This window comes from Centruroides vittatus, unplaced genomic scaffold (assembly GCF_030686945.1).
Source record: "Centruroides vittatus isolate TY-2023 unplaced genomic scaffold, ASM3068694v2 contig_979, whole genome shotgun sequence".
Lineage (NCBI taxonomy): Eukaryota > Metazoa > Arthropoda > Arachnida > Scorpiones > Buthidae > Centruroides > Centruroides vittatus.
The window spans coordinates 1826269-1849259 of NW_027122650.1; the positions used below are offsets into that span (position 1 = coordinate 1826269).

Genomic DNA, 22991 nt, shown 5'->3' on the forward strand with positions numbered 1-22991 from the left:
TTTCAAATAATTACCTGTACAGTTGATATATACAAAGTGAGCAATCTTCTTAACCAACTAAATAATTTTGTTGCTTTTGCAATGTTATGATATGGTATTGATTCCAATGGATGAAATCCAGGAACAGGATGACGAAAAGGAACAGCACCAAAATTAGCAACTAAATTCTCATTGTATGCAAGACTTACTGCTGGAAAATAGGCAATTCCAGGACCAATTCGTATATTATCAAAAGCTTCTCCTAATGATTGTCCATTTCTTTAAAAAAATCAAATATTTCTTATTATAAATTTATTTACAATTAAAAACTTTTTCAAAATTTTTTTATTATATGATAATTTAATCAAGATTTTAACAGTGTAAAAAAAAACAGTTATAAAAATATATTTTATATATATATATATATATTTATTTATTTAGGTGTCTTCACTTCATATATATAAAATACACATGCTTTCCTTAAATTTGTAAATTATAAAAGACACATTAAAAAATACAGTAAAAAAAAAACAGTTCTTTAAAATACAATTAATGATTGGTTTGGTTTGTTGGTTTTATTGACACAAAGGCTATTTTAGACATATTACACCAATTTATATTACCAGTTTAGAATAATAATAATAATAATTTTCAAGGAGATTCCTTGAGTCCTCTCTGGTTCTGCCTAGCCTTGAACCCATTATCCAACATGTTAAACAACACACAATATGGTTAATATCAGACATGAAAAAACAACACAGTTTACACTGTCACATCTCATGTACATGGATGACATAAAACTTTATACATCCACACAAAAACAACTTCACCAACTCCTACAAATTACACATTCATACACCAAGGACATACAAATTGAGTTTGGCATAGACAAATGCAAAACACTTCACATAGAAAAAGGAATCCTGAAGAAAGAAGATTTTGCACATGGAAATGGAGATATTATTAAATCCACAGAAGAGGGTGAGTTCTACAAGTATTTAAGTTTCCAACAGGCCAAACTAACAGAACACGCACAAATAAAGCAAAGATTAATTAAAGAATACCATAATAGGTTAAATGCTATTCTCAGAACAGAGTTAAATGCAAAACACAACAGTTAAAGCAATAAACACATGTCATCCGAGTACTCATATATTCTTTTGCAGTTATACATTGAACTCACACAGATCTTGAGCAACTCCAAAGGAAAACAAGAACAACACTTACTAAGCATAAACAACATCACCCTAAATCTGCCACAGAAAGATTAACCCTTCCATGTAAAGATGGTGAACGTGGCCTGATTGACATAGTTAACCTTCACTACAAACAAATACAGTCACTGCAAGAGTTTTTCTACAGAAAACAAAAAACATCACAGTTACATAAAGCAGTAACTCTAGCAGACTCAAATAACACATGGACACAATACAACATATAAAAAGTATAGACACCGTTACGGAATCGTGGGCTCAAAAGGCTTAGGGGTCCAGCCATTAAGGCACCGCAATTTTATAAACAAGACATAATCTCATTAATAATTTTTTTAATGGCAGGCATCCTTACGACCTGGCCCAGGATTTTGTTGACAAAACTGCGTCAAACAGCTGGATTAGCTCGGGGATGCCTCTTTGGGGAAACGAAAGGATTCTGATTGCCATACAGGATCAGGTCATCAGTACTAAAAACTACAGAAAACAGATACTCAGAAATACAACACTCACAAATGACACATCATGCCAGACACTATACAACACATCACTTCCAGTTGCAAGCTCTTGGCACAGACAGATTATTTACATAGACATAATCAAGTAGCAAATATAATACATCAAGAGCTTGCAAAAAAACACAAATTAGTAGACATCCACAAACCATACTACAAATACATTCCACAGACAGTATTGGAAAACAATATGCACAAAATGTATTATGACAGAGCCATAATCACAGATAAAGCAATTTACCACAACCGACCAGACATCACACTCATTGACAAACAATAAAATCACATACATTATAGACATATCCATTCCAAACACTTACAATGTACAAAACACATGCACTGAAAAAGTCAGCAAGTACACAGAACTCACCCAGGGAATAAGGCATCTGTGGAGGATGGATAGGGTGCTTATTGTACCTGTCATTCTCTTCTTTACTGGTGTGATACCACACACACTACACAAAAGCCTGGGCACATTACAATTGAATAGAAACACATACATCACACTACAGAAGGCCACTATATTGAATACATGTCATATTGTGAGCAAATTCCTGAATACAAACACTGACACTGATACACTTACTTTAGTTTTGTTTTGGTTGCTATGCCTTGACTCTGGTCCGGCATAGTACACAGCCACTGGTGTCAACTGAGTATAACCCACTAAACCCAACATAATAATAATAATAAAACATTTCTTTTAGTCTCCTGTGTAAATTTTTTAATTATTATGATTAAAGCTTTTAAAATACCAAGAAATTATGACACCCAAACGTAATATTTGTTGAAAATAACAAAACTGAAGATTATTTATATAATAGAATGAAATAACAAATTAAAGTTGTTTCTTTTCTTCCATAGATAAACTTAGATTGTAAACAAGTAAAATGGCAAAGCCATTTTTGAGATGAGACTATGTCTTGGAGACTCACTACTAAGCAGGATCACTTCAACGCTCACAGCGGGTCTCGTTCTCATTCTCCAATCTTCTTTGGTATCGCTGATTTTGAGCACGATCGTTCAAACTTCGCCGGCCTCAGCCATAGCCATGACCACGAGGCATTTTCATTGAAATTAACCAATCCAATGTCAAAATTTCTCTCCGTCGTGTGTGGCCCCATGTTGAATTTTTATTGATGCCTAATGAAAATTTCCCGTTTTTGAAAAAATAATTGTGGCTATTGTATCATCTGAAATTATTTTTTTATTTCGCACAAACAAAATAAATATATTAATAAATGTAAAAACAAAAATAAATTATATTTCGGAAGTTAGTTTTAATATAAAATTATAACAACTAGTGCCATCTAGTTTCAAGAACATTTTGATGCTGAAATGAGATATCTCGGGTCAACCGGTCAAAGTCAGCAGGTTGCAACCAGAGATATGTCGGGAATAACATGGGACAGGTAAATGGGTTGTTTCAAAGATTCGTTTGTCAAAATTTGATTTTGCAACATTTGAATTTTGAACTTTCCAATGCACGTGTTTGTCATAATTTGATTTCACAACGTTTGCATTTCCAACTTTCCAATGAGCAACACATTCAAAAGCTTCTCCTAATGATTGTCCTTTGATATGTGTCACAAATCTCACACTAGTGCCTGTTTATAGAAAGAGTATCACCATTTTGTATTTTATTTTGACTTGGTCCCTGGTCCCGAGTACTTAGAAGTCTGGTGTTTTTATGTGAACATAATTTGGGCCCCAAATACTCTGTGCCAAATTGCAACTCCTGACATGTACTCCTTCACACCTCTAAGGGGTCCAGCCATTAAGGCACTGCAATTTTATAAACAAGACATAGTCTCATCAATAATTCTTTTAATGTAAAAAAATTAAATTTTAATGGCTTCCTAGTGGATATAGATTTTCCTAAACTGTAAACTAAGATAAAACTTCACCTTAAAATTTCTATATACTGAAATAAAATATTAAAAACAATGAGTCTTTTTTTTTTATTAGAAATAAATGCACCACTCCTATGGGAGTATAACACTAAGAATACATAAACCAAAATACATGATACAAAGTAAACATAAAATTAGTATTCGGTTTTTAGTGTAAACTAAAATGTAAAAAACTAGACATTAGAAATTATAAATAAATAGTCTTTTCTTTCATATTTTTTGAACATAATTGTAAAAAGCATCAAACAGTGGCTTCTGAACAAGCTTATCCAGTGGACATGGCCACCTGAAACCATGCGTGAAGATTTCTAATTTCAAATTAAGTCTATTTTGATTGTAAATTGGACAACGATAGATCATATGGCCAATAATGTCGAGGTAGAGCAAAAGCAAAAGGCAGTTTCTGCCTGGTTATACATCGCCAGGTAGCTTCAAAAATTACCATGCTCAGTAAGTAGTTGAGCAGAAGCAAATGTTAAATCTCTAAGTGTTGATGAGAATCTGCAATCAACACTAGGAAAATAGTCTTGTTATTCTACCAGTTTTACTGCTCAACCATTGCTGGTTCCACTTCTGCATAGCATTGACATGAATATAATTTTTAAGGCTGCTACATGAGACAGGGATGAGAGTATAGTCCAAGTCAGTGTCCTTTGCAGCTGACTTAGCCTCAAAGTTGACTTTTTCATTTCCTAGTATGTCACTATGGCCAGGAACAAAAATAAAAGTTATCTTATTAACATGATTTTTAATATGGTGCTGAATAAAACAATGGGTCTATCCTTATTTAAATATTTTTGCATTTTACAGATAAAAAATAATTTCTAAATAAAAATTATCACCTTTTATACTTTTAAAGTGTCTTTTTGTTTAAATATGTAAAGGATATAAAAGACATTCTTTAATTCTATTATTTAAAAAAAACTAATGAAATTTTCATTTTACCTGTAAAAACAAATGGATCCATTGTCTAAATCTATCGTACAGCCTATGACATCGCCAGTAAGCCAAGCCTGAAAGTTAAATGTTATTTATACATTATTTATAGCTTAAATATAATAATATAGCTTTATTACATTTATAATAATTATAAGATATCATTATTATATTTTATATTATATTTAAAAAAACAAAATATTTACTACATACTTCACCATATTTTTGTGCTGAAACATTCCATTTACGTATTCTATTTCCATCATATGCATAAGAATCTGAAGTATCTCCTACTCCTTTCTAAATATTAAAAGAAAAATTTCAGATATATATATATATATACAGATTTTCTCCTTGACTTATGATGGGGTTACTTTCTGATAAATCCATTGTACTTTGAAAATATCAAATACCAAATATGAATGTATGATATGATAAATAAATAACTAATGTCACTAAATAAGTACATAAGTAAATAATAATTACTGTGAATATTTTATTTAACTGATATTGACACGTTTTTAACATAGGTTTCATATAAAGTTTCCAATATTGAAAATTTGGATTTTTAAATTATATAATACGATTCACAAATATCTAGAGAAATAATTACTAAACCCAGAGTCTGGAGCCATACCTTCAAAATCCAAAGACTCTGGATTAGCTCTAAGTTGCACAGATGCTGCCATTGCCTCACATCAATAGAAAACATTATAGAGTAGAGACTAACTTAGGAACAGATCAAAATTCAATGACTAGTACATCTCTATTGAATCATTGTAAAGTCAAATATTGTAAGTTGAACTATTGTAAAGTGAGGAGTATCTGTATATTGTATGTATAAATACACACACAAACACACACATTTGAATAGAGAGAACTGCAGATGAATGCAGATATGGCATGAACTATATTACAGTAGAGAGTCGTTAATCTGAACCCTGGTAATCGGAATCGCCGGTAATCAGAATGATTTTCAGTCGAATGGTGTCGTGCTGAATCGAACGTTTTTGATACTAGATTTATTTCTAAAGTATAATTTTCATGTTTTTATATTCTTCAATATATTTATTTTGTTTGTACAAAATGTAGAAATAATTTTTAACAATACGGTAGCCTCGATTATTATTATAAAAATTTTCGTTAGGCTTAAAATCGACGAAAATTCAACACGAAGCGACACGCAACGGAGAAAAATTCAACACAAAGTGACATGCAACAAAGAAAAATTTCAACATCGGATAGGTTAAAATATTTTTTTGAACATAATCAGTAATCCGAACAAATCACTAATCTGAACAACTCCAGTCCCCAATTGATTCCGATTTACGACTTTCTACTGTACTTGATATCCAACACAGGATAATACACAACAACCTGTAGGATTTTACAAATCAAAGCAATAAAAGTAAGTCATTGGTGAAAAAGATACATATAGCACTAACCACGTAGTCAAAAAAATGGATGGAAAGTGCTTACCAATACCCAGCAACAAAGACCCTTGAACTATGACGCAGCACTCAACAGTAGGCTCATCAGCAAAACTTTTTCTAGCTATCACTGTTTAGTGGGTTGTTTGTCCTTCAGTTTTGACTAATAGAAAAACAAGCATGTATTTGATTGAGAAAATTTTTAGAAAGACAAAGAAATTTTGGCATTTTGTTTGAACATGAAGTCAAATGGGTCATCTTGACTAATAGATTTAGGAACTGAGATATCTTTGATAAAAGAACTGTACTTTTTAGGAACAGTGGTACATAGGGTAGAAACCTCCTCAACTGCCCTCTGCAGTTTGTCCACATCACCCTTACTTGTCAAATCAATTGCAAGCCCACCTTTTTGGATTCTACATATCCTTTGGATGCCAATCTTCAGTGCATGTGGATTAATACTGCTAGTCAAGATATATCTAGTGTTCTCAGAATCTTCAGTTCCTGAATTGCCATAAATGAGAACAGTGAAATAAGGAATAACAGTAGTTGACTCTGCCATATTTGACCTAGCAGGTCTACAAACAACCTCACTAAAACTGGGGCTAGGGTCAGGCACAACATGAACTCCTCCCTGGCAGTCAGTGGAGGAAACACACTGAAAGTCCTCAATGGCCTCTTTGGCTTCAGTGAAAGCTCTCTCAGCTTTCTCAAAAAGAACAGCCAGCAACTCATTAATGTTTTTTTCCATACCAGTGCTGTTAACAACAGAGAAAGCAGACTCGGCTAGGTTGATGACACACTGGATCTGATTCACAATATACTTGAATATACTTGGAGTGCTCACAAGTACCTAAGTGAGACTTGCTGTTATCCAATAGATAGCCCTTGACCTCAACCAGAATCCTTTAAGCAGCTTTTCTTGAAATTTGGAAGGACCAAGCACCACCATTAATAAAACTGCAGAAAAGAAAGTAGAAGCTCAATCAGAATACAGGTTCACCAATGGGACCCCATAAATGAAATGAAAATAGTAATAAAATAACAAAATAAAAAAAGTAATAAGTAATAGGTAAAATTAAATAACTAATAGAAAAACAATTAAAGAAGACCAAAACAAAAGAAGTATGTAAGGTGGAAAGTTTGAAAAGGGAGAGAACAATGGCCTTTGTTTAGACAGGAAGTTCAAGTGGCCAGAGCACAAAAAAAAAAAAAAAAAAAAAAAAAAAAAAAAAAAGATAAGTAAATAAGTAAAGTTTATTTGTACTAGGTATAAACCTGTTACAAAAGATTGCCAACCTTAGTTGGTTTAGTTATACAAGAATAAGTACTGTACATGATATTATTATTGTTGCTCTTGTCCATTGCATGGAGGTTGTATTAATCTTGTAACTCTTGAGCTACCTTACAATTATAAAAAAAGTAGGTTGGGCCAAAAAAACCCTACATCTGTGACAGAAGCAATTGTAAAATCCTTAAATGATATTATGAGTTATTGTCTTCTTTTAATTTAATCCTATATAATATTTTTATATACAAACAAAAACATAAGTACCGTACATAATGATTAATATATAAATATATTGATATATTATATCACACAAGATTACACTGTTATAGCTATCCTTGGTATCTTGAAAACAATATTTTTCAGAAACATTTTATATCACCTGAGAGCTTTTGCTCTGTTATACTCTATAATATAATTGGTGCATATTATTGATTTCTTGTCAAAAGAATGTTCAATAGGTGTTACCATAAAATATGAGCATAGTTTAAATCTATTCTTAAAATTCCTATTTTCATGATTATAACAATTCATATATCTATTGCTTCTATCATTTCTATCATTCTATTTATCCTCTATTTTGAAATGTTAATCAGTTCCTATTCAAGAACCACTCAATTGAAACACTTTATCCAAATTCATATTGTACGAATATTTTTTGTTATCCTTAATGTAGTAATTGTCCCTTATAATTATTCCATTTCCATTGAGTTTTTCCTCTTTAATTATTGGCAGTAATTTTTTCCTCCTCATTCTTGATCTTTTACATAAGTCTGTGGTAAGTATTATTTTATTTTTCTCCTTTTCACTGAACTTATCCTTCCTTTTCCAAAATTCTTCAAAAATCGTATTTCTATCATATAAGGATCTAGTGAGATTTTCACTATAGGTTTACTTTTGTGGTTGGTTAGGTTAACCACACTTTCTGTACAGCTGTTAGATATTCCTAAATCTTTTTTTATGTAACATAATTTCTTTTACATAATCATGTGAAATAAATGGGAAATTTATAATTATAATATTTTTGTTATTTCTCTCATTAATCAATTTATCTATATCAAATTCAATCATACCTTTTATTTGGCAGTTATTCTTGGATGTTATTTCCATTTCTTCTATTTTTGAGACAGTTTTGTCAACTTTCCATAAAAATAATTATTTTCTTTCAGTAAGTTAACCTCTGTTTTCATTTCTTGTAGTTCGGTATGGAGTAGTAAGAATTTATCCTGTATTAGTTCGTAAATCAATTTTAATGTGTATTGGGGTTCCTCCTGTGCTGGTGGTTCTTTATCTCTTAATGTTTGAAAATAATCATTAAATTTTGTAATTCTTGAGGTTTCGGGGCTGTTTTTACGGATATCTTCTTCTATTTGATAATACTTTTCACTAATTAGATCTTTTAATTGATTTTCATTTTCCTTTTCTTTGAAATTGTCTTTGTGTGGCCTACCATGCCCCCTTCTTTGCATGTCTGCTTGACTCATTTGTTGCGGAGAACGGGGTAAGGGACCTGGATTGAATTCAATCCCAGCAATTAGTAATAAACAACTATTAAGAGTAAGGATAGTCTATTTACAAATATCCACTTTCCTGGTTTAGTCATTTTCCAACTACTTTCAGCCCCACAATTCGCCAATACACAACAATAAGCTCTACCAAAAAGTTCATCAATACCTCCGATGACCCAACAAAATAATTTGGAGATACCCAAACAAAAATTACAGGATACAGAGAGGCTATCAGGACAAATATATATTATACCCAGAGAGAAACAGGAAGACTCAAACAACTGACCCACAGTGACTCAACAATAGCCTGACAAAAGATATATGATAACACATGTAAAATTGACTGACAAGAGAATATGAGAAATCGCCTAAAACAGTGAAGGAAAGAAAACTAAATATTTATAAATCTTCCACTTACTCATCGACAGAGGTCTGAGAGAAAGCAGTGAGGCTTCAGAAGTTCCAAGCTGTGTAACTTGTGAAAATTTCAGTGATAAAATTCTTTCACCAGATGAAAGTATTCAATGAGAGGAACCCAATGAGTTACCATACAATACGAAAACTTAGATAAGTCCATAGAAAACTATGCAAAATGTGGAGAAGATCTAACACACATCACATAACATATATCATTTAATCATGGAATAGCTTTGGGAGTCAATCCCATAGCTATTCCATGACTAAGTGATATATCCCACATTGAATAACACCCAAGCAGAAATGCACATGAAACACAAATACAAATCATAACGAGCAATTATTTATTGCGACATTGTCACAATGCTGAGCTGCAATTTTTCTTCACAATGTACTTAAGTTTAGCAGTGTCTTGCCCCTGTACATCACACTTTCCTGTTAACAGTGAAGTCATGCCAGTCATGTATCTAACTCTGTTAAGAAAAGTTTTGAATTAAAATAACATGACTTCTGACCCAAAGTTGAAGTTTGTATATAGTTAATCCTGCCCCTAAGCTTTTCATATCTGGTCTTGACTGACTTTTATCCATTTAACACCATTCTTGAGACTACAGAAAGCCAGAAAGACAAATGACAGTTGAAATTTATATTTTACAATTTTTTATAATTGCAGCCCAATGATTGGATGGAAAGGCACTAATCCTAACGGCTGGAAGAATGGATGACAACTGACCAAAATCAGCCATTATTCATCATATTCAAAGGTGCAGATTCCTCAGAGATGACTAAAAGTCTAGTGAAAAGTGTCTTAAGACCTCACTATCAAAGAAAGTCTGAGAAAGTGTAAGTTGACACACTCTAAGGTCAGAAAGTTGACATATTTTGGTTTCTGATAGTTCTGATGAGATCATCATCAGATTGTTGGGATGCAATTTTAAAAATTGTAGACCTATACATTCCCACTGTTGTCTGTCTGATCTTCCTTAATCTCAAGAACAGAGTTAGAAAACAGATACAGAAAGTTTAGAGACAGGAGGCCCCAATTAATTGTATACAAACTTCCAATGCAAACTGGGTCATGTTATTTCAATTAAAAAATTTTCCCCTGTAAAGAGTTAGATAGATGATGCCATGACACTGTTGCTAATAGGAAAATCATGATATACAGGGGCAAGACACTACTAATTTGAGATGAAAAGCAAATATTTTAAATTAAATAAATTAAAAAAATATGATTAAAAATTGCAGCCTGGCATTGTGATGATGTCACAATAAATAATTGCTCATTATTCTTTATCTTATAAATAATAAAAATCTTAAAGCAAAAAGTGTAAAATGAAATAACCAACAATCGCCTAAAGATCATTTAATTAGCCAGATTATAGCCTGATTTTTCAGGTGATCGTTGGTTACTTCATCCTTTATCTTGTTCAATTCTCACTCAACATTTACATCTCTCCATTTCCAATGACATTACTGGAATTGCAGAAATACATCAACACCGTCGTTGAAATGTCACACAATACATACTTGAAAAAGTTTGGTGAGAATGGAAGTATTTCCTGAACAATTCAGATAAAAATAGAACTCTTACCTCTTGTGAAAATTTACAATGAATTGTAGCCCATCCAACTTGCATAACTCCTTTTGAACCTAACATCAACTCATATTGCCATTTTCCTAGAAAAGTTAAAAAAAATGTAATAAATGTTATATATAACTTGATAAATTAATCACAATTAAAATTATTCTTAAAATTATAATTTACAATTAAACAATAATAAAAGCAATATAAATTTTAATTTTAAACTGCAAAAAGCTTATTGTATTGATGAAAAAACTTGACATATTCAGGCATGAAGATGGCTTTGAATTTTCTCATCACTTCATGCATAAATATATTAACATCTTATTAAGAAATATTTAGATAAGATATATAGATAAATATATTCATTATGTCTACATTAAAAAACATTAAACAAAACCGTTTAATGTTGTACTCAACATTTAAGAATATTTAGATTTCAACAACAATCCCCTATGGCTTCATTTCAGAATTGGAGCAGAAAATTCAATTGTTTCATTTTATGGATATTCATTTTATGAAAGATAATGTCAAAAATCTGAAATGTATATTAAACAAGTTTTTCAAATTCTCTATATTTTATTCATATATTCCAGAATCTTATCACATATATGTTTTCATACTTCAGTGTTCTTATCAGAAAAACTAACAGGCAATCTTCCTTCATAACAGATACTTGAATATTAAAAAGATTAAATTCCATTGACATTGATCAAGACTTTCCCTTTCACATAATCATGAAGATCATTTCAACATATAAACCTATGCAACAAGACACTTTCTTGCAATTTTTATAAAGCAAATGATTTATAGTAATAATTTTTAATGACATACTAGCAAAAATGTACAAATGAATAACAAAAAAAGAGATTTCAGCATCATATTCAAATGTAATCTAATTTTGTTTGGACTAGTAGGGAATGATAAGGATAATAATGATCTTCAATAAGGATTAGAGGTGTATATATTCTGATAAAAGACAAACTGTTTCAAAACAGATATGTTCAGAGTAAGAACAGAGAGAGACTGAGAGTCAAAGAATCATTATCACTCCAGAAATAATTCCTATTCAACTTCTCTTTTAGCATTAACCATCCAGCAAAATATAGTCCTTTGGGATAGCCAAAAATATTTGTGCTAAAATTAAAGGTTGGATATTGTTTAGTTTCTCAACAACATTGTTATATACTGATTCTAATTATTTATGTATTAAAAAATAAAGTATTAATTCAACATTTATAGGAATAAATAGGATGGATATTTTGCTATAAAATGATGTTTGTTTATTTAATAAAATAATAAATCTGTATTACATTTTAACAAATTCATATAAATTTGAAATAAAAAACAATTGCAATCTTTGTTTACATTTAAATAATTTTAATTATATAAAATTATCATTACCTTTATATACACAGCAATTGGCATGAATTGAACTGAAATTACTTTGACTTGATAACTAATACATACATAAATGGTTTATTATTAGTATTGTAAAAATAAATGTCAGATTCATTTAAGAAATTTAAAATTTTAATAAAAGTTAATTAATCAACAAAAACAAAGACAAAATTATTATAAATATTATAATGTAGTAATTAAATTATATTTAAAATATTACATAAAATAAGTAAGATGGTCCTTTCAAAAAAAAAAAAAAAGCTGCATTAGCTTTAGCAATTATCTAATGTCGGATATTATAGGTAACAAATTGTAACCTGTGATATAAAGGAAAAAAATCAAAAATAGTTAAGTATAATTTTCTTCTTATTGACAAAATTAAATACAATAGTTAAATATCATTTTTTAAAAACTTTTTTTTTTTTCAGTTTTAGCTTTTTCTATTTTCTGTAATTTTTAAAATTTAATCAATGCGTTTTTATTGGTATTCTTTATCTCTGTTAAATTTTTATGTTTTTAAATCATTTAGAATTTTAAAATAAACTATATAACCCACTCTATACAATTAATTTCCTATTCTCATTTGAGATTTAAAATATTTTTCTTGAAGTTACAAGTATTATAATTTGATAAACTTCTACATTTTAAGCATTTTAAATGATTTTATCACATCATTACTTTTTATTATTTGGATGTTTAGCATTAGAAACTAGTTGTCAATGTATCTGTAGCAAATCTGGCTTCCAATTATTTGACAATCTTATCATATAGCTAATGATTCAATCGAATACCTTAAACAATTTTTTAATATGTAAGTTTTATACAGTTTAAAAATATACATGCAAACTTTTATATTAAAAATATAAAAATTTGATAAAACTCCAATAAAGTCTGTTATCATCCTTTTACTTTCCTGACTTTTCATCCAAAGTGAATTTTAAAATAATGATAAAAGTTTTAAAGTCTTTTAAAAATAAGTTTATGTTATTTTCTTTATTTTTCTCATTAATGCATTTTGATCTTCCAATCCTTATCAGTATGTTAATACACTTCATAGAACAAATTGTTCCAAATGCTGCTTTACAAAATTTCTTCATTACATTCAAGTTTTCTTGTCTGTGTCATCTACATTTTATCTTAGTTTATCAAATTTTTATATTTTTAATATAATTTAAATACCTCACTTTGGTAAATAAAAAGATAAGAATAATTCTTCTTAACTTTTTAAATATATTTAATGTAAATTTTTATATATTTTTGTAATTTTTTTTGTTGTAGTAAAAAAAATAACTATTAAAATATATTTTTAGAATTACGATTTTTACTATTTAAACTTACAAAAATTTATTTTTTTCATATTATATTGTAGTTTTTAATGAATAAATAATGAAATTAAATTACTGTATATAAAGGATATATTAATCATAGACCTTACTCCTAATCTATCTTTATCAATTACTAGGCTTCCAACATTGCTGCTACCATCAAAAATTACATGTGAAGGTCCAAGCCGTCCTTCCTCATCTATAAAATATTAAAAATGTTAAAAATTAACAACAAAGAATGATTTAACAAACCTAAACTTAATAATCATTTTATTTTTAGATGTTTAATAAAGTTTTATATTAATTAATTGAAAAAGAATTCTTATTGTAATTGCTTTTGGACTTATAATGATGATAATAAATAAGAGCAACACATTAAATAAATAATATTTGTCTTATTACTTCAGGAGATATAAAAGCTAAAAAGCACATTTTGTTTTTTAAAGTTTTTTCCATATATTTTACATGTTGCATGATAGATTGCAATAATTGATTGCTGATAAATCATGCCTAGTATAGCCAATTATTATCAATAAATCTAATTCAGGTATATTGATAAAACAATTAAAATTTTAACAAGTAATTTATGTATGTAAATGTATTATATTTACATAGATGGCCTATTCTATTAGGATGAAAACATTAGTGTTTTGAATAAACATATCTCAGCAATAAAGGTGTATTGATGATTTATTATACTTACATTTATTATTAATTTTGAACTATTTGATCTTGTTTTGCACTGAGATAACCAATCACATTTATTGATGAAAAACACTAAAAATTTGAAACTGCATTTTAGATCAATTGATCAATAATAAGTAAAACTTCTATAAGCTCCATTATTAAATTGTTCATTTGACATTTTAATATTCAAAATTTGCATTTTCCTTTTTAATGTGCCCACTATCAGCAGCTGATAAGAATTTAAGAATCTGACTACAGGCAAATTTTAAATTTTTCTAGAGTTTCAATTACATAAGCTAAAGGAAATCCTAATACAAAGATATAACAAAGAACTAAACCTTAATATAGTATTCTGCCCATCAGTTTTTATATCTCAATCATTATATAACAACATTGAAAGTTTTATTTGAACAAGATGAATTAATAAACAACAGAAACTCAATAATCTAAAACTCCAGGTTATCCAATACGTTTAAAAAAAAAAAAAGGCAGAACATGTAGAATTGTATGTACTATAGAGTATAATATACAAACCAAACTTTCCAGATAACTGAAAGTTACTATGTCATTTGTCAATTGTAATGCTACTTAACTATGTCATATATATATATAACATTACATTAGATTTTGAATAAATTAATTTACTTACAAATACAGTAATTGCATTATAGTATTTATTGTTAATGAAACTTTAAATGAATAGTGCTTGATGCACTCAAAACACAAAAACAAATACTTTTCTGAATTATTTGAAAGACCATTGGTCTATCAAGTTTCCTCTGTAAATTAAATAATTTATATACAATGAAGTACAAACTTACCATATTTTATGGCATATAAAATGAAAAAAACCCTGCAACTTATATGTAAAGTTGCAATCTCCCATAGACCAATGAATTTCCCAAAAGGCTACAGGTAATCTTTACCTACCTAATTCTTGAATAAAAATGTCATTACTTAATTAAACACATTATTATTATTATTATTATTATTTTGCTATAAGCAAAATATATTGTTTTTGCATACATATATTGACTATTTTAATAGTAAATGACTTTTTAATAAAAGCATGCATTTTAATTTTAATATTTTTTTATAAAACCAAAATACAGTAAAAAAATTTGGGGTCAAAAATTAAAGGTGCAAGATGGCTTAAATATGCTAAAAACTTTTTCCTAAATATTCTATGTTGAAATGGAATGTGTTTTATATGACATAAAATACAGTAATCATCTACATATAATTTTATATGTATTGACATCTATATTTTATTTAAATTTCATAAAACCATTAGGAATATTTTCTTTATATTATTCTAAATAAAATAAAAGCATTAATGTTAAATTGTTTCTATTTAATGCTTTAATAATAATTTTAAAATACATTTTATCTAAAAATATCAATAATCACAAAATTTATTCAAATCAAATAATTTATTAGCATAATTAGGAATTAGTCCTGTTACAAGGGAAAATCTGAATACATAAAGTCACAACAAACAAAGAAATTCATATATTAGAATTTGACTCTGAAAATGAATAAAAACTTTTCCTACTATATAAAGGGTGTCTATCAACTACCAAGCAGACTATACCATTGGATTCTTTACTAATCTTCTTGGACAATAGAATATTTGGTGAAGAAATTACATAATTTTACTATCATAGTAGGATCCATTTGAAATAGATTCCTGTAAAATTCCTCCTTCAATTTACAGTCCCAAATCCCTCCTTCAAATCCCAAATTGTATTCTAAGCTTTTCACTACCCATGAACAAATCAGATGATAAACTAAAAATTGTTCTTGACATAATTTTCACAAATTATGTTTGATATCCAAATAATATCTGTCCAATACATAAAAACAGTTTAATCTTAAAGGCATGTAAAATCTCTTAATCTTGTGTGGAATTTGGAAAGTAATAAAACTGCTTGATGGAAGAAAATTTAAATTATTTACATACCATGGATGATATTTTGAATTTAATAATCTATTCTTTCCTTGGTCCAACACACTATTAAACATGTTTTCTACTAAAATAGCAAATCCATAATTCCAATCATCTTTCAAAATATCACATAAAACATGTGAAATCCCAAATCTAGCTAATAACAAACTAAATTTATTAAGCCAATTATTATGATAATTCTTTTTTACCTTATATATTCTTTTGAGCACATCCATAATAGATAATAGAATTAATCAGGGAGTTATTATTGTAAGTAATCATTTTATAAAATTTTATGATCCTTATCACCAAGAAAGGCTTAATCTATTTGTGTCATGACACATAACATAACCAGAAACTGCTCTGTCCAAACAATATAATTTCCTCATGTGAATTGATTGAATTTTCTCAAGGTGGGTTAACCAATCAATTCCCCACACTGGAAGAAGATAACAAACTGAATTTAATACAAGTGAGAAAAACAACTGAAATTGACTTTTTACTGAGTTGATTTTCATTATTGATTGTAAATAGATTCAATTATTTATTATTTTGACAGCTTTATTCTTAACATGTTGAAAATGGTTTTTAAATGATAAGATAGCAGTAAACTGTATTCCCAAATAAGAAATTTCATCAACGACCAGTAATTTATTATTTTGTATATAAAAGTCATGATCTTGTTTAGCAAGTCAACCACCCTTTCGAAACATTAAAATTTGCATTTTAATAATCACAAAGTTTATTTAAGTTTATTGCCATTTTATTTTCTTTATAAATTTCCATTTCATTTGTTAAATCTACTATACAATATATTATTTTTGAAATTAAAATATAAAAAAAAATGATCAATTTAATTTATGAAGTGAAAACTTACCTGGAAAATTTGGTAATTTTAAAACAACATTATCCAATTCTCTATCTATATAATCTGGTAAATTTTCCAAATTAAGTCTGTTAATAAAATAAAATTAAAATAAGTAACAAAGTATTTCAACAATTTCATTAATATGTTTTTATAAATGCAATAAAGTATATTACTTTTACCATCTAAAATTATATATTAGTCATTAATTTTATAATTAAACACTAAGCCAAACTAGGTTATTTTAGGACTCTAACAAAATTGATTAAACCAACAAATTTGGTCTTAAGTGGTTAGGATGCAAACTTTTACATCAAATTAATTAAATAATTTTCTATAATAATTAATTTTTATTTAATTTTTAATTATTAATGTCAATATATGATGACAAACTAATGAATTTGATCTGAAAGCAGGCAGTACCTTCAGACTAAATTCATTAGTTTAATTATTTTTTTAATTATAGCTTGAAAATAATGCAGTTAACTAGGCTTCAATTGATTAAAATGTAAGTTATATATATAAGTAAATAAATCTTTGCTAGATTCCCAATTATATTTTAATTATTATACTGTTTCAGACAATGATATATACAAAGTGGGAATTGAATATACAGATATTTAGTCTTTGTTTTCAATAACTGTATATTTTCTCCACATAATGAAAATAATAGTATCATCTTACTAACAAAGTTTTCTGTTTTTCTCATTTTAGTAACACTTTGATTGGAAGAATTACATTAATTTTTTTTAAATCAAAATTAGAATCTAAAACCTATGCAATTATATAATATAATTTTAAAAAATTTTCCATATACAGTAAATAGTAAAAATAATAATACATTACTATTTTTATTCTTAATTTAACAACACTTATTATAATACTAACCTGTACCTACGACCTTCTTCAGGTAAAAAAATTTACCTGAAGAAGATCTTAAAAGATCAAAAACATTAGTAACAGGTTTCTCACTTATGTGCAAGGTCTACTTAAGGTTGGTGAATTTTATTTTAATTTCTTCCTTGCTAATAGAACATTAATTTGTCAGATTAATTCATGAAAGAATAAATGTACAGATTAAATCAATGATTTCTGCATTTCATTTGCTGATCAACCAAACAGTAAGATATTATGCACTACAGTAGAGAGTCGTTTATCCGAATCAATTGGGGACTGGGGTTGTTTTGATAACTGATTTTTTCGGATAACCGATTATGTACGAAAAAATTATTAACCTGTCCGATGTTGAAATTTTTCTCCATTGCGTGTCACTTCGTGTTAAATTTTCGTCGATTTTAAGCCTAACAAAAATTTTTATAATGATAATCGAGGCTATTGTATTGTTAAAAACTATTTCTTTATTTTGTACAAACAAAATAAATATATTGAAAAATATAAAACATAAAAATTATACTTTAGAAGTAAATCTAGTATCAAAAAAGTTCGATTCAGCACGACACAGTCCGACTGGAAAGCGTTCGGATAACCGACGTTTCGAATAACCGGTGTTCGGATAAACGACTCTCTACTGTATTTTCACATTAAGTAAAGTAAATTATAATTTGGGTAGTGCTGTCATCTTGTAATTAATTTAATAATTAAAATTTATTTAGTTAATAATTTAGAAACATCTGAAAGAAAAAGTTGATGAAGTGGAACTTGAATCTGCATTTCATTATAAGCATGACAGGTACTAATAAATTTAACAATTAAAATTAAAATCGCACATAATATTGACAGCAACATTAAAAAACAATATAATAACAATATAAATAATCTTAAAAAAACAGGTGTAGTTTATAAAATAGAATGTAGTTGTCAATATTCCAAAAGTTTACATAGGGGAAACTGGCCAAACATTAGAACAAAGGATAAAAGAACAATATGCATGAAGCAGCCATTTGACTTCAGTACAATAGTTTCTCATGGTATACTCATACAAAGAATAATAAATGTCAAATTAATATAAGAATTCTACACTGAGAAAAAGATATATATATATAAAAGAAAATTCAAGGAGCAAATTGAAATAAGAAAACACCCTAAGAAAAATTTAATTAATATTTCTGATGGTATGCAAATAGACTCTCAATGGTATAATTTAATAGATGGTGTTACAACACAGTATGTATTACAATAAACCTAGTCTAAGATACGTTGTACAGTTTGTTTGAGTGTATTAGAAATACTGAATAAAACTTATTGTTGTTATGTATTTATATGTCATTAATGTAAAAAGATTAAATTGTAAAATAGCTTAATTTCTAAATTATAACTGTTTTGTCACAATATAGTAACATCCGTAGTTTCACTAAAGTATACTGGTATATGCCCACTTTGAGTGTATGGAAATAAAATTGTGAGTTTTTTAAAATTTTTTTAAAATTTTTAAAAATAAAATTATGTTTTTTATGTTTTATATAACTTAAAACGTTAAATTATCATAATTTACTTTTATAGAATACTGAAATGTTATGTATGATAAAATTATTATGAAAGATATTTTATCACGTTTTATAGAATGTAAATGGTTATGTCATGTAAAAACTCCTCTTTCCACAATATCTAGATAATATTGTGCTCCCCTTATATCATTGTTTTTCTATATAGCACTGAAAAGGGGTTGTAAATATAAATCTACCCCAAAATGTATTTGTAATCCAATTTTGAAAAATAAATCTGGTCCCTGCACACAGGGAGATTGCTAGACATTGTCGCACTAGTATCGCCTATAGGAGAACCGGCACGATTTATGAGCTGCTGCACAACGCTAAGGATGGGATGAATCTTGGCAGGACCCCTGGAGTTTATTCCATCCCCATCAGGGACGATAGGCTCAGTAGGAATTTAGTTTACATTGGTGCAACCGTGCATTCAATTCAGAAGCGGTTAAAGGAGCATCAAGCTGACCTTAAAAACAACAGGCACACCAATGCCCTGGCGACGTACGTTTCCGACCCGGAAATTCGGGTAGACTTCTGGAGCACTAAGTTGATCTGGTGGGCCTTTCAATACGATCAAATACGGCACCTGGAGGCCTGGGAGATATATAAGGGCAACGTGGAAGGCACCTGCATCAACTTTAAGAACAGGGACGTGATCATGCACGCGTGGAGGTACCTGTTCGAGGAATTCGAACGGAGCCAGGCGGAGGGGTAAAATGCGAAACATACTATGTTTATTTCTCGAATGCATCATTCTGGCGATCTGGAGAGGGATGACATTTAGTTCTCAACCTGAAGAAGGCATTGGTGGAGGCCAAAAATGTTAGTTGGTTCTGTCGTATACAACACTGTAAAAGGTTTTTTGTCTGTGATTTTGTAAATATGAATTTACATAAAAGTAATTTAATTAAATTATTTTTATGTAAATTCTACTTTTGGTTTATTTACAGAGATGAATGTTTAATATTAAAACAATGTAAATTTTTCCATCCGATGGAGAGATTATTATTAACCAAACTGAAAACAAGTCTGCCCAAAAGGGACCACCATTTATTTTGTGTTCCAGACTATACACATTGATGGCAACAGACCTTCCTTTATAGGCTACATGCTGCCAGAAGTTAAAAAGTGCTTTAAAAACACAAATATCCAATTAAAACTAAAAAGAGTCTGTCACCATGAATGTGAATGTGTATAGTCTGGAATGCAAAATAAATAGTGATCTCTTTTGGGCAGACTTGTCTTCAATTTGGTTAATTAAAGCATTGGTTAAAAAAATGTTCCAATCATTCCAAAAATTTTATTAAACATAAATTAAAACTGTCAAGTTGATATAATTGTTACTAAATAAACAACAGTTAAATAATAATTTCATATATATGTTACAGTAAAAACCCGTTTTTAGTTAAAACGCATTTTAACCAGTTGAAACTAGTTTTTACTGGATGTCATTGTTATAACTAGAATTTACTGCTAGTCAAAAATGAATTTGAGTTAAAACTAGTTTTAACTAGACAAAACGGGTTTTAACAAAATGGCTTAGTAAAAACTGTTTCGATCAAGGTCATTCAGCTAACACGTTCCTATAGTGTATAATGAATTTCGTATCACTTTAACCCTTTTCCCCCGACATCTTGTTTACGTTTATTTTGTGATCCCTCCTAAGGCAATATAGGTCAGTCAGGCGATATTATTTTAAAAGTTCACCAAAAATCAAATTATCATTATATCTATATGAAAAAAATCACTTACATTTATTAATATCTTTAGTTTTAAATACGATATTTTTCAATACATTTTATTAGAAAAATTTATAAGAAAAAAAATAATATATATCAGAACTGACACACAAACTGGATAATTTGTAACATTTTGTGAAAATTAACATTGTCTAGTTACATAGTTGATTGCTGGCACTGAGCCAGAAAGATGTAGAATATTGTTTTGTACAATTCGATATAACACTTATGCATGTATATTTATTCGTTGTGAAATTATCGTACATTATATCAAACGTTTGTTTGAAATCAAAATTTTATACTGCTATCAACTAATATAATGAATTATTATACTTTATTCACTTCATATCAAACGAGATTATATCTGTTGTTAATAAATTTTATGAAAATTGATATTTACCAAAATAACGATGAATCGGTACCCTCGAAGTTTTGCTTAAAAAGCCAGGGTACCGATCGATCGGTGCCTTCAGGGACAAAGGGTTAATTGATGTTAATAACACAGATGTGTGACCAATATTTTCAATAAATATCGTATTAAATAATACAAATGTTTTAATCCCAATCATCACTTTATTTATTTCCCCCAAACATATTTATGTAGCTAAAATTAGTTTTAACTAATGTTAAAAGTTAAAACCAGTTTTATCTAAAATCAAAACATGTACAGCAGTAAATTCTAGTTTTAACTAGACAAAACGGGTTTTAACAATGACATCCAGTAAAACCTAGTTTCAACTAGTTAAAATGCATTTTTACTGTAACATATATATGAAATTATTATTTAACTGTTGTTATATATATATATATATATATATATATATACATAACAATAAATATATGAAATTATATTATATATATAAGTGTATAGACACTTATATACATTTACAAATGCTACAACGCTACAACACATATTGATTTTTTAACATAATAAAGAACAAATGAGGAAATAAATTAATAATATATAATAATAAATAAGTAATAAGTAGCATATTATTTATTCATTGTCATGTATTAGTTATTTGTTTTTGACATGAAATTAATAATTGAATTCTAAAAGCATTATATATAATTAGTGCAAATTAAAACTCTCTTCATATAAATTATATTAAATAATTACAGAAAAATTTAAGAAAAATGATAATTAAGCTGTCATTTTTACTATAGAATATCTAATGTAAAGTAGTTTGTACTGAAAATGGCTCAAAAGAAGCTGAAAACATTTTAATTAAAAAAAATATTAAATATTTGATAGCAAAAGCCAAATTCACAGATATTTAATTATGGTGTCATGTTTTATTAATTATGATGAAACTAAAGTGTTCATTTTCATATACTTTCTTATACATCAATATTAAGAAACTTTTTAAATTAAAAAAATGCAAATAAGTTTAAAATTTAACAATTTGAAATAAATATAATAAAATGAACTTGTGTCAATGCATATGATAAGATGAGATTTTTGATTTACAAAATAATAATATGATTATAATTATCCTTCCTTTTTTACTACTACTAACGTTCACTTTTATTGTTGTTAATAATAGCCCAAAGTGTTTTTTATTTTATTTTTTACAAATGAATGATTATTAACAGCGGTCCCTTATCATATGCATTGACACATATTTAGAGAAATCATAGATCAGAACTATTTCAACTCAGTCTGTATTTTGACTCCCAATGAATTGTAGCTACAACAGTTTTTCATTAATTACACTAAATTTATGCAAATGTAAATTTTAATAGATGACAAAACAAGACATTGCAAATCAAAATTAAATTCCCTTTTCTATACTTAGG

At 28.2% G+C, this 22991-nt stretch overlaps 1 protein-coding gene across 1 annotated transcript in view; it reads right to left on the reverse strand.

Moving 5' to 3' along the window:
* LOC136985832 (E3 ubiquitin-protein ligase RNF123-like) overlaps positions 1-22991 on the reverse strand; it is an 86476-nt gene that overhangs the window by 40454 nt on the left and 23031 nt on the right. Inside the window, exons 3-9 of the mRNA XM_067283202.1 lie at positions 17021-17097; positions 13619-13707; positions 12187-12241; positions 10792-10877; positions 4768-4854; positions 4564-4631; positions 15-258 (exon numbers count right to left, since the gene is read on the reverse strand). Coding sequence (XP_067139303.1) covers positions 15-258; positions 4564-4631; positions 4768-4854; positions 10792-10877; positions 12187-12241; positions 13619-13707; positions 17021-17097 — 706 coding nt within the window. The remainder of the gene's footprint in view (positions 1-14; positions 259-4563; positions 4632-4767; positions 4855-10791; positions 10878-12186; positions 12242-13618; positions 13708-17020; positions 17098-22991) is intronic.